The 14,029-nt window shown below is 36.8% G+C and overlaps 1 protein-coding gene across 2 annotated transcripts in view; it reads left to right on the top strand.

Annotated features, from left to right (window-relative positions):
- Positions 1-14,029, top strand: part of PHKB (phosphorylase kinase, beta) — a 206,318-nt gene that overhangs the window by 110,136 nt on the left and 82,153 nt on the right. For both annotated transcript variants that reach the window (XM_006887813.1, XM_006887814.1), the window contains exons 11-13: positions 9,546-9,603; positions 10,128-10,205; positions 12,674-12,832. In XM_006887813.1, coding sequence (XP_006887875.1) covers positions 9,546-9,603; positions 10,128-10,205; positions 12,674-12,832 — 295 coding nt within the window. The remainder of the gene's footprint in view (positions 1-9,545; positions 9,604-10,127; positions 10,206-12,673; positions 12,833-14,029) is intronic.

Below are 14,029 nucleotides of genomic sequence, written 5' to 3'. Positions count from 1 at the left end.
GGGTTAGCTCTGCTGAGGTGTCTTGTCTTTTCTTCTGCCTTCTGCCCTTTCTAAGCGTCCTGCGACTGAGTTTCATGCAGCCTTGGGTGTACTCTGCTTTTTACCTGTATGAGACTAAGGTGTGTCTGGTACAGGCCATGATCTTTGCAATCACTTGTTATGTGTCAGAGAGCTGGACAATGACCAGGGAGGATAGAAGAAGAATTGATGCTTTTGAGCTTTCGTGTTGGAGAAGAGTGCTGAGGGTAACATGGACTGCAAAGAAAACAAACAGATTCATCCTGGAAAGGGTTAAATCGGGCTTCTCCTTGGAGGCAAGGATTCTGAGACTTTGTCTGACATGCTTTGGTCATGTTGTAAGGAGAGACCAGTCCTTGGAGAAGGACATCATGCTTGGGAGGGTAGAGGGCAGGCACAAGAGGGGAAGGCCCTCTATGAGATGGATTGATTTGGTGACTGGAGTAATCGGGATGAGTGTGTCAGAGACAGTGAGATTGGCACAGAGCAGAGCAGAGTTTAGGGCTCTTGTACATATGGTCGCTATGAGTTGCAAGTGACTCCATGGCACATAAACAACAACAACAACAACAATACAAATGACAGTTCTTCATCTTAATTAGGAATTCCAATTCTTTTCTTCCTTGTTCTTTCATCCCTAACATTTTGAGCCAGAAAAGACTCAATTGTTTCTTCAGGAAAGTAGAAATTAAAATCTCAGCTTAAAACAAAAGTGTTGATTGAGGTCTAGGAATGTTATAGTTATGAATGCTTGCACCTTGCTTTTTCTAAAGTCTACCCTTCCAACAGATTCAGGAGGCTGATTTCTTGAGTTTGAATACTGGTTCCACCTCTTATTGACTGTGACACAAATGACAGTGAATTTATTTAATGTAATATCATTTATTCATGTTTAAAATAAAAATAGAACTTATCTCCTGAGATCTTGCAAAGAATTAAATAAGCTTTTTTACCTTTAAATATGTTTCACTCCAAAAGTTCTTATCATAATGCTTGACACATAATAAGTTCTCAATAATTTTAACTTTTTTTTTTCTTGAAAGAGTTCTTTTATTGCAACATGCCAATTCTTTGTGCTATTGCTTTTAAAATGTTAGGTTTTTAGAAATGAAAAATTTTTAATGCAGAACCCAGGTTAATATGACTACAACTCAACATTTGCATCTAACTGTTCTCATGTGAACCAGGAAGAAGGCTAAGTAGTCAGAAAATATGAACTTGGTGACAGAAATGAGGATCGGGATAGAATGATAAAATTCTGATTATTTATTCATAGCAAATATCTTTTATAAGAGAAATAAATGAAGGTTATACATGGATTAGGCATGACGTGATGCACAGGAATCAGATTTATTACATTTGTAGAAGGAACCATTGGAGAAGTTCAATATCAGCAGTGAAAAGTAGGCCAGGTGCTGATTGTGGAACAGACCATCAGCTGCGCATATGCAAATTCAAATTAAAATTAATGAAGGTTAAAACATATCCACAGGAATAATATTTGACCATCAGTCTATCTCTCATGAATTGAAAAACCAACTCAAGAATAGCTTGAAAGCCTTGAATAATAATGAGCAAATACCAGATAAGCTGTGAGAAGATATCAAGAATATCATTTAGGAAGAATGCAAAAAGTCATTACAAAAAAGAAAGAAGACCAAAATGGAAGTCAGAAGAGACTCTGAATATTGCATTAGCGCACTGAGAAGCCAAAGCAAAGGGAAGGAACCAAGAACTTAAGGAACTGAAACGAAGATTACAAAGGGTAACTAGGGAAGACAAGTGAAACTATTTTAATGAAATGTACAAGGAGCTGGAGTTAGAAAATCAAAAGGGCCAAACTCACTGAGCATTTCTTAAACTGAAAGAACTGAAGAATATATTCAAGCCATGAGTTGCAATGCTTAATTATGCTATGGGCAGAAATAGTGAATGATTCAGGAAGCATTAAAAGAAGATGGAAGGAGTAAACAGAGTCACTGTACCAAAAAGAATTGTCTGACACAGAGGAATTTCAAGAAAGAACATATGAGCAGGAGGCAATGGTGATGAAGGACGAAGTTCAGGTTGCTCTGAAGGACTTATTCCACAATTTTCTTAGTGACTTCTCTGTCTCTTCCGTGTTCTGGAATTCCAGTCATACATATGTTGTTGCTTTTGATGTCATTCCACACAATTCTAATGTTTTCTTTATTTTCTTTATGTCTCATCTCTGATTTTACTTCTAGTATTTATCCTCTGTGGCTCTTGTCTTCCAGATCATTGTTCCATCTCTTCAGTTCTACTTTTTTGTCCTTGTGGCATGTTGGCCATTTCTGCCATTTGTGTTGTTGTTGTTGGTAAAGAGGTGGTGAATTTGAACAAATGTCTTTAGGTTGCCAGCACAATTCTTTTTGTTTGTTTTCTTGATTTCTTTACCACTGGAGTGTGTGTTTTTTTTTAATTTTTATTAAGCTTTATTAATTTTATTGAACATTTACAGAAATTTTGGATTTCCATTCATTGTTGCACTATTTTCTCTACCCCTCCCTGTTCGTTCCTCTTCCCCCCCCCCTTGAAAGTCTGTTTTAATTGTTCCATTGCCACAGTGCTTGTCAAAGCCAGTTCTGATTAATCTCCTTTGTCAGTGTGTCCTTTGCCATTCCCTATCACTCCTCCCTGAGAGAGACTTCACCCTGATTCATAAGGAAAAGGGGATGGCGTATTCTCTTAGCTACTTCCTGCTGAAAAGGGACGCTGTAGGTTTCAGGGTGAAGATCTTCTCTCACTACTCTAAAGGGCCCCGTTGGCAGTAGGAAACACATAGACTATTGTGGAGATTGATTTTGGAATTTAGATGCACTGTTTCAGTTGTGCTTAGCCATACATGTTCCTATCCTTGAAGATGTATCATGGAAGTGTTGCAGCCTAGAAGACACAATTTTAACCAAGTTAAAAGTACATGAGTCAAAAATTAAAAGTAATATTCCAAGTAGAGGTTCTAACAGTGGCACAAATCAAGTTACAAAGGGGAAAGTGGTTCTTAAAATAAAAGTCTTATTGACTAGCACTTTGTCTATTATAGTATAAAGGTTAGGAACCACAAGATGTAGATGCTCAACTATGTCAATTATTGTTCTTAAGTCCTGGACCAAATTCCATCTACCACTGGGTTGTTTTATAACTTGCAAGTCCGCATGCAAGGCAGAGGTGAAGTAAGGAACTGCTTATGAGGTTTTCCATCAATTCCAACAACTAAGAAATAGAAGAGTTGGGACCTCAGAAGGCCTTTAGGACCAAATAGTAGGCTCTTGTGTCCAGGAGAAAACAAATTTACTTACCAGGAATGTTAACGCTCACCCACAGCTCTTCTGGAAGGATCTAAATCGTTGAAGCATCCTCCTTTGTTTCCAGTGGGAGCTGGGACCTGTCAGTCCTGTCAGCCATGAGGACTTGATGTGGGCCACCCTTGGCCTTGTGTCCTTCAAATCCACACTTATAGCAAGTGAGTGGGAGCTTCCTCTCTACTCCCTTGCATATCTGTGGCTCTCATCTGTGACACTGTCTACTGAAGTGGCCCAGCTTTCCACAGTGGACGCAATTCTGACCTCCTTTATTAATAATTTTTACTTTTGAATGTTACTGTTGAGTTCAGTTTGCTCATGTGGATCCTGCTCGATCATTGAGTGCATCATTTTTCTGTTGCATTTTCTATTCTTTTCCTACTTGCTCCATACTGTTTGTCTGACATACTAGCAGATTTTTATTTGTGTAGCAAATCTCTTGTTGAAGTGTAACTGCAAGTTCTTCCCTCTCTTTCTGTTCCATTTAGATACTTCTTTTTGAAAGATAGCCCTTCAAATGTTTTTTTTTTTAAATAATTTTCTGTTTCAGGTGTGTACACCTACACTACATCTTTATACTAGCTATTTTTAAGACTTCCCAACTATGCCCTCCACTAATACCCCATCAAAAAGTAAATCTGCATTCACATTGCTAAATAATTTAGTGAGATAGATAGATAGAAAAGAATTTTGTAGACATAATCATAACTTCAACCAAGATACCAAAGGTCATTTCCCCATGAATTTGTGTGAAGAAAATATATAAGTGATTTTACCCTTATAATTTGTTTGGCTGTTAACATTTAACCTTTACAGTTTTATTTAAGCTTAAGTTTCACAGGCTAATCAGATGTGTACAATTTTGTTTCATTGTGAAGTTGCCTTGTGCATTTTATTTAATAGTGCATTCTTTTTGTGCCGTTGACTACTACTTGGGAGCATTAGGAGCCATTTTATCATGTGTATTTTTGAGAATTTATAGTAGTATATTAGGTAGAGCCGAAAGATCAGCTCATCTCTTGAACATCTTTAGCTGTTTCTTTTCTATTCAATACATTGTTTCAGTAACTCACAGCATTTACATTTGAAGCAGGCTTCCTACATACTTTCATCTATGGATTGATGTAGTAGAGTCTATCTTTCTCTGTACCTTGGGTACCACCAGGGAAAAGCACACATGGCATCAACCACCATAAGGATTTATGACATCCTTGTCCACTCGTTACGGTGACATTTATGGCTTGGCCGTATCCTATGTTGCCCTGCAAGAAATGCCTTTTGAAAACCTTTCTAACTTTTCCCTTTAGTACTGAAGTTCCCCTCATTTCCTTCTTCAGAGCCCTTCATTTCTGTATCATCTCTCCAGTGCACCTCTCCTCATCCATACTTAGGTCATCTCTCTGCCCATTGAAAGTGCTATCTGTTCTCTTATATGTGTGACATATTCTGTTCCCTCTGCGTATATGTCTCTGTTTTTTATTTGCATCTTGGTCCTGACTGCCTTCTGATTTGGTACTCCAAATCAAATGAACGTCTTTCCCCACTGTGGACATTGTTCTGTTCATTCTCAAACAAACCAACCTTCAGCCCCGTCTTCCTCCTGACTTCTCTTTCCTTGTAGCCACAGCTGTGATTGGTTTATCCCCTTTCACTCATTCACTCACTCATCCACCTTATAATCAGACTTTTTCTCCATAACACTCCCTGGTAGCCATCTGTGATTCACTTAGTTTGGGTCATAGTAGATGTTTTTTCTCACATTTCACTGAACCTTATTTTTTGGCACTTGATTGTCTTATATCAGAGCCCTTTTCTTGGACATTTTATTTTTCATTTGTTGTGACCTTACTCCTTTCCAACTTACTTGACAACTTGCCTGAGAGCCCTTCTTTATAGGAGTCTGAGAATCAGATGTGAGAGTCATTCTCGGATTTTCTTGCTCACTCATCCCTTTTATTGATCATTCAATCTGGCAGACATCGCCTCTTTCAGATCTTAGAAAGCCATCTTTCATTTCTGTCACTCTTTGACTTGGGTCAATGGTTCTTATTCAGGAGTGATTTTATCTCCTAGGGGACATTAGGAATGTCTGGAGATTTCCAGCAGTATCTGCAGACATTCATCTATCACGTTGCACTGTAATGGTTTGCACGTTGCTGTGATGCTGTAAGCTATACGACTGATATTTCGTATACCAGCAGAGTCATTCATTATGGACAGTTTTCAGTGGAGTTTCCAGATTTAGTCAGACTAAGAAGCAGAATTGGCCATCCACTTATGAAATAACAGGCTTTCAAAAGCTGTACAGATAATGGAAGAATATTAGTGGATATAGTGAAAGAAGATGAGTCCTACAAGTTGGAGGGCACTAAAATACCACTGAGGAAGAGCCACCTCTTTAAACGAAGAGTGGATGGGAGTGGAGTAAAGCTTTCACCCAGTAAAGGATCTACATTTGCTTGCTTGGCAGAACTCAAAATGAGGAGAAAGACCTGCAAACATACTTTAGTAGTTGGGACATAGAATGGACACAGTATGAATATAAGAAAATTAGAACTAACCAGAAATGAAATGGAACACATAACTAGTGATGTACAAGGCCTTAGTGAGTTGAGACAGACTATTACTGACTTTTAAAATTAGATAATCATATGATGGCAAGAATGACAATTTGAGGAGTAATGGTGTCACATTAATCATCAAAAAAGTACATTTCAAGATCTTATCTGAAGTACAGTGCTATAATAGAATACCATCCATACTCATACAAGGCAAACTTATTAATAAATTGTTATCCACATTTACATACCAGCCACTAAAGCAAAAGATGAAATAACTGAGGATTTCTGCCAACGTTTGCAGTTTGATTGAACATGCAGACAAGCGGTATTATTATTCAATGACTGGAATGCAAAAGTTCGAAATGAATAAATAGTAGTTGGAAGATATGGGCTGGGTGACAGAAGTGGAACAGTAGATTGCATTATAGAAATTTGTACATTGAATTATTTATTCCTTACAAATACTTTAAAAAACCATAAATGGCAACAATGCACTATTAAAGATGTCTGTGACAATTGAAGTGGTTAGCTGTGACAACTGAAGTTGTTGAGATTTCTTTTTATTTGGACTTAATAATAAACACCCTTGGTTGCAGCAGTAAAGAAATTAAATGATGTGTTGCAATGAATGAGCGGAAATCCAAAATATCTGTAAATGTTTATTAAAATTAATAAAATTTTAAAAAAGAAAGTACAAAGATTTAGGTAATGTCTTTAAAATAAACATTTTTTCTTCTGAAAAAAGTGATATGTTGTATACAAATGCTAAAGAGAAAGGATGTCAGTTTAAAGACTAAGGTATGCTTGATTGGAGCCTTGGTAATGGTGCAGGAGAGGGCAAGATTCAAAGTCCTATTCACAGGGTTGTTATGATTCATATTGAATTGATGACACCTACAACCACAACCTACACAGAAACCTCACCTTATACCACACGGGAGTCATATTGACTAAATCTGTGGAAAAACACCTTGGAGGGGCTCAGTATAAGCATTCAAAACAAGGTTTACGGTTGAACAGACCATTAACAACTCATGTTCAAACTGAAGGTGAAGGAAATTAAAACAAGTCAACAGGAACGAAGATACAAGTTTAGTCTACCCAATTGAATTTAAAAGCCATCTCAAGAAAGATTTGATGCATTGAACAATATTGACTGAAGATGAGAGGAGGTGTTGGATGACATCAAGAATATCATCCATGAATAAAGCCAAAGGTCATTAGGAAGACAAGAAAGAAAGAAAATAAACCCAAACAAACAGATCCTTTTAGGAAGAACCAGTCCTTAGAGAAAGACACCATGCTGGGAAAAGAGACATTGAAACTTGCGGTAGAACGGAAAGAAACCAGAACACACAGGGAAGGAATGCTGAAGTAAGAGAACGGAACAGAAGATTTCAAAGGGCAACTCAGGAAGACAAAGCAAGGGTATCATAACAAAATGTACAAAGCACTAGAGTTGAAAAATCAAGAGGGAAGAGCACTATCAACATTTCTCAAGCTGAAAGAAGAACAAATTCAAACCTCTAGTTGTAATACTGAAAGATTCTATGGACAATAATTTTATTGATGCAGGTAACATCAAAAGAAAATGGAAGGAGTATGCAGAAGACACAAAAAACAATTGGTTAACACTAGAACATTTCAAGAAGTGGCATATGCTTATGAACCAATGGTTCTGGGAAGAAATCCAGCTTGCATTTCAGGTACTGGCAACAAAATAAGGCTCCAGGAATTGATGGAATACAAATTGAGATGTTTCAAGAAACAGACACAGTGTTAGATATGCTCACTAGTCAATGCCAAGAAATTTGGAAGACAGCCATCTGACCAGCTAACAGGAAGAGACCCATACTTATTCACATTCCCCCAAACAGGTGATCCAACACAGTGTAGAAATTAATTAATAGTATCATTAATATCACATGCAAGTAACATCTTACTGCAGATTTTTCAGAAAAGTCTGGCATAATATATCAACAGGGACCTGGCAGAAAGGAAAACTAGATTTAGAAGAAGAAATATTTCCAGGGATATCATTGCTGGTGTCGGATGGATCTTGGCTGAAAGCAGAGAATACCAGAAAGATATTTATTTTTGTTTTATTGATGATGACAATAAGACATTTGTCTGTGTGGATCCATAACAAATTAGGGATAACATTGAGATGAATGGGAATCCAGAACACTTACTTGTGCTCATGTGAGCCATAGACACAGACCAGGAAACAGTTATCTGAACAGAATAATGGGACCATGCCTATTTTAAAATCAGAAAAGGTTATATTTATCTGCAGCACAGTCACAGTTATATTCTTTCTCTATATCTGATCTTATTGTGAGCAAATCATTCAAGAAGCTGAACTGTATGAAAAAGAATGTGGCATCAAGTTTAGAGAAACATCTGTCAACCCCTGCTTTGTGCAAATGGCACAACTTTGCTTACAGAAAGTGAAGAAGTTTTTACTGAAGAAGGTAAAAGACTAGAGCTTTCAAGATGGACTACCTATCAACATAAAAAAACCCCTCAAAATTCTTCACCTCTGGACCGTTAGGCAACCCTGTGATAAGTGGAGAAAAGTGTGAAGTTATCAGTGATTTCATTTTACTTAAATCCATAATCGGCAACCATGTTAGCAGTTGACAGGAAATCAAAGACGTGCATTGGGAAATCTGCTATCAAGGACTTCTCCAGTGTAATAGACAGCAAGGAAGTCATTTTATAAACTAAGATACACCGGCTCGAAGCCATGGTATTTCTCATGGTTGTTTCCTGTGCATCTGAAAGTTCAACCGTGAATACAGATGACTGAAGAACAATCTATGCCTTTGAATTGTTGGGGATGATTTAATATCTCATTGCCAAAAAAGCAAACACTGCCTTGTAACCATTATAACCATAGTTCTCCTTTGAGGCAAGAATGGTGAAAGTTCATCTCACATACTTTAGGTGTGTTAGGAGAAGCTAGTCCTTGGAAAAAGATATCATTCTGGGAAAGTTAGAGAATCAGTGGGAAAAAATATCCTCAATGAGATGGATTGACACAGTGATTGCAACAAATTAGCTTGAGCTTGATGGGGACCATGAAGGTGGTACACCATAGGACAAAGTTTAGATCTGTTGTTCATAGGATTGCTATGGGTCATGGTAGACTTTGTCTCAGCCTGATGGTTGCTACTATTGTTTAGTTTTAGACGGTAGAAGCCAGGGATATTGCCAATGAAAGCTATCAGATATTATCCAAGATATCTCCTTCCCTGACCCCTTAAGGTGACTCATATGTTTTATTCCTTATGTTCCTGTTAAACCATGTATTCTTCAGATACTGCACTTACTTATCTGCATGCCTGCCTAATCCCTAGGCTGTGACACTAGGGGAGAAGTCTCCCTTGTTTTATGTTCATCTCTTTGCATCAGGTTAATGCCATTAGTAAGTACTCAGCAGACGTTAATTCAATGAGGGATTATTATTTGATAGAGTGAACAAATAAATCTGTAATAAGTGTCTTTAAAAACGAACAATTAAACTACTCTTGAAATTACCCCAATTTTAAGATATTACTATAAAGAAATATTTTGCATATGTCCTAATTGTTCTACTTGTTAGTGAAAAATTTAATCCTGCTCTTATTTTGTCTCTTAGTTATTTGATGACATTGAATGTGAATTTCCTATATTTTTCCTTTACCTGATGATTGATGGTAAGTGAACTTCTAAAATTTAAGGTTTAAGATATAAATCATTTAAGGAAGATCCAAAATGAAATATGACTCCTTTCAGCCAGAAAAATAGATTGTACTTCTGTAGCATTCACTGCTTTGTATTTTTATATGTTGGTCCTCTGCTGACTGGGTGTTAAATAATTTAAAGAATTAAAAATATACTTTGAAGCATTTAAAAGTTATAGTAATATATTATTTGTATTTATAAGACGGAATTTTTTATTACTAGAAATTATGCATATCTACAGTACTTACATTTAGGAATAAATATTCACATTTCTGAATAGAGAAATTTCTAATGATTAAAATTTAGTTTTTAGCTCTAAGTCCTAGCATGACCTTCTAAGATCAATTTTTGTTAATATATTTGCATTACTTTTTCCATTTGAATGTGGTAATTTACGTAGAAAAGAACTGAAATAACCACAGTAAGGCGCATAGATTTTAAGACAGTATTTTTATGATATTTATTAAATCAGCTGCTACTTAATTTTATATTTTAGGAGTTTTTAGAGGCAATCCCAAACAAACAAAGGAATATAACGATCTTTTGACGCTGGTACTTCATCAGACCACAGAAGGTATCAAGAAAGTTTTTTTTAAATATTTCCTTGATTTTCCTACAAAATATTAACATTGGTCTTTTTTCAAAGCGTAGCAATTCAGATTAAATTGATAGAATGAATGCAAACTCAAATGAAATGATAGTAATTTGCAGTATTGTATTATAATAATTATGCTTTTAAGTTCACAGTGCAAGACAAAGATGATGATGAATTTAGGTGGCCATTGCTTTAAAAATGTCAGTGTTGTTTTCAGGTATCTGTAGATTCTCTGCTAACAATTACCTAATTCAGTCCCTGAAGTATATTGAACCAAGTGATAAAGTGGTTGCTTTTTATTCAAGACATCAAATGTAATATGCTCAGAGGGCCATCTTAAAAGAGGCTCTGCCCTACTTGAAAGGTAATTCTATTGTTTAAACATTGTCATCTTTTCAGGACTTGATTTTAGAGTCCATGGTATATTATTATTATTTTGAATATATCTTTTATACATATGTATATGTCATTGTTGATTGCTCTCAAGTCAGAACTGAGTCATAGCTATCTCACCAGCAGATTTCAGAGGATGCAATTCCTCATCTTTCTCCTGCCACAGTGACTGTGTGGCGACGGGTCAGGTGTTGTAAGAGATAGTAAAGTTTGCTTTTGATAAGGCAAGGTTTGAGACCATTGTTAATAGTGTTGGTACGAGTTTTACTTGACTCAATGGTATATAAAAACAACAGTATAGTGTAACAATTTTAGTTTTCATCATTTTCCATTAATGATGTTCTTTTTAGAAATTTTAAGCACGAGTGTTATTATTGATATATGAAGAAAATTGAAATTGTAGGAAAACTTACATATTTGAGTTGTGGTGTTGGAGAAGATTTCTGACTATCCTCTGGATAGCCAAAAGAAAGTCAAGTCAGAGTACTCCTTGGCGACAGGGATGGTGAAGCTTCATCTCACATACCTTGGGCATGTTGCAAGGAGAGGCTATGCCTTGGAGACACCATGCATGGAAAGGTAGAAGGATGGTAAAGGAGAGGAAGACCTCCAACCAGTGATTGCTACAGTGGGCTTGAGTGTGTCAGCAAGAACGAGAGTGGCACAGACTAGGACAGGGTTCAGGTCTGTTGTTACAGGGTCGCTTTGACTTGTACTTGACAGCACCTAACAGCAACAACAACATACAATTTTATTAGGAAAATAAAGTTTTATCTAAGCTGATGTTTCAAAAAGTAGAATTCTATCTACTGAAATGTCTCCTTTTCACCCCTTCATGTCATATGCATAGATTGTGCTCCTTAAATAACATTTTTCATTTCTGTCAAGGAAACATTTTTAATTGGCTTGTCAGAAAGGACCCTGGTGGTGTGGTGTTTAAGCACTTGACTGTTAATTAAAAGGTGGTTAGTTCACACTCACTAGCCAATTCAAAGGATCGTATGCAGCAGCCCACTTCTGTAAAAATGTATTGCTGTGGAAACCCTATGGGGCAGTTTTGTTCTGTCCTCAAAAAGAGTCATAACAAAGTCACAGGTTTAATAGGAGATTGGATAAATTAGTATTTTTTTTTCTTTTCCCAAGATAGTAAATGTAATAATGGTCTTAATGTCTCAGTGAGTCAGGATTATAATTTTTCATGTATAAGTACGCATTATGTCATCTGTGTGACTTCAACACATTGCACATTATAGAAATACTGTCTGCTATAAATCTAAACATGCATTGCAAGTTCACTTGCTATGTACGTGAGAGCTGAGCAAGGAATAAGGATGATGGAATTGATGCCTTTGAGCTCTGTTGTTGGAGAAGAGTATTGACTATCTCACGGACTGCCAAAAAGCCAAACAGATGTGTCTTGGGAAGAGTATATCCAGAGTGCTCCTTGGACACAAGGATGGTAAAACTTTCTCACCTATTTTGGGCATGTTGCTAGGAAATAGGAAAGGCTATTCTTTGAAAAGGGATATCATGCTTAGAAAGGCTTAGTGAAAGAGAAGACCCTCAATGAGATGGATTGAAACAGTGACTGTAACAATAGGCTTATGTGTGTCAGTAATGAATAGAATGGCACAGGATAAGTCAGAACTCTTGTTTGTAGGGTGACTAAAGTAGTTCTCAACTCATTGGCTCTGAAAGTTGGTTTAGATTTGGGTTTTCCCCCCTTTAAATACCATCTTCCATGGCTCCAAATACTTGTCAATGCATTGCTCTATTTTGAATGTTTTAAAACTTTATTATGTATACATTATTGGCTGAAACATGATGTATGGTGTCACATGCATGCTTTAATTTCAAGAAATGTTTCTCATACTTTTCATTATTTTCTAACAGGAGCTAAAAATATTCAGTGTTCTCGTCATGGTTTATCAAGTGTACTTGTACAAACAAGTGCTCTTGTACAAACTGTTTTCTTTTCTAAACATGGGAAGTTTTCGAAATGATAATTTGAAGAGGATACTAACTTGTTACTTATTTTTTTTTTAACTCAACAGGATATCCTGTTGTGCCAAAGTACTATTATGTGCCTGCTGACTTTGTTGAATTTGAAAAATATAACCCTGGTAGTCAAAAGAGATTTCCAAGTAACTGTGGCCGTGATGGAAAACTGTTTCTTTGGGGACAAGCCCTTTATGTTATTGCAAAACTCCTGGGTAAGTTTTATTGGATGGTTGGAAATAAATATGTCCTTAACTACAATGCCCATGTTGTCCCTGCGCTCTCCCCACTTCCTCCCTGTGATTCTTATTTTCCTGAATGCTTGTGTCTTCCCCCTTCCCACTTTTGGGGCATAGGATGCTCTTTTCATTTCCTTTGCTTGGTTATTCTACGGAATCAGTTCTTCTTGTGTGTTCCTTGGAGATTTGTCTGTTGTTTGGCTAATAGGGATCCACATGGTGAGTTGTGTTCCATGTTTGGAGAATGATTAAGTTCTGTCAGTTTCTAGCTGACCATAAGCCTGGTCATTTTTCTGTTACTGCATTTTGTTCCACATTTTTTGCCCACTCTCCCCAGGACCTTTTACTGTGATCCTGTTAGAGTGATGAGCTGTGGTGACCAGGCACCAACTAATTCTGGTCTGAGGGTCATGGCAGTTGTTGTCGTGGAGGTTTACATGGTCCATTAGCTCTTGGACTCATTGCTTCTATACATCTTTTATTCTCTCTTGCTATGGACAGAGAGAGATCAGTGGTTGTATCTTAGATAACTCTTTGCAAACACCCCAGTTCATACTCACTTAAATAAGATATAGAACATCATGCTATGCTGCTTGACGTTGCTGTCCCCCAAGTCTGTAGTCCCTAGGACTCAGGGCTTTTCTAATGAATATCTAGTCTTTCTTTTTTACAGCAGGATATGTATTTGTGGATTCATGGTTTCTAATGCACTTTTTTGCATGTTATTTACTGACTTTGTAGAAGTTCAACTCAATTTCAAGAGAAATTGACCCTGTCTTTTAAGACAGTCCTCCAGTATTCCTTGTTCATGAAATAGAAATGGCAACATGACCTGGATTATTTCTATTCATCTTATGTTTTGAATGAGAAAATGCCATCTTTCAGCAGGTCATTCAAGACTTGCTAATATTTTTTATTAAGATAAGTCTGAGGCCTTTTTTACTGTTTTATATTTTTCTTTTTAAAAATTTTATTATTTTTGTGTGTGTGTACTGTAATCAGATCTGACTGATACAGGAGGAGATTGTCCCTCCTTCTCGAGCAGAGCATCTGGTGGATTTGAACCGCGTACCTCTGGGATTGCAGTGCATCTTCTTGCCACTAGGCCACCAGAGCTCCCTTGTTTTATATTTTTCTCTTCTTTAAAAGCTGAATTTGTATGTTGTTGTTGTT

This window comes from Elephantulus edwardii, unplaced genomic scaffold (genome assembly GCF_000299155.1).
Source record: "Elephantulus edwardii isolate Elephantulus edwardi_28Jun2011 unplaced genomic scaffold, EleEdw1.0 scaffold00062, whole genome shotgun sequence".
NCBI lineage: Eukaryota > Metazoa > Chordata > Mammalia > Macroscelidea > Macroscelididae > Elephantulus > Elephantulus edwardii.
This window is presented reverse-complemented; position numbering and strand designations above follow the sequence as displayed.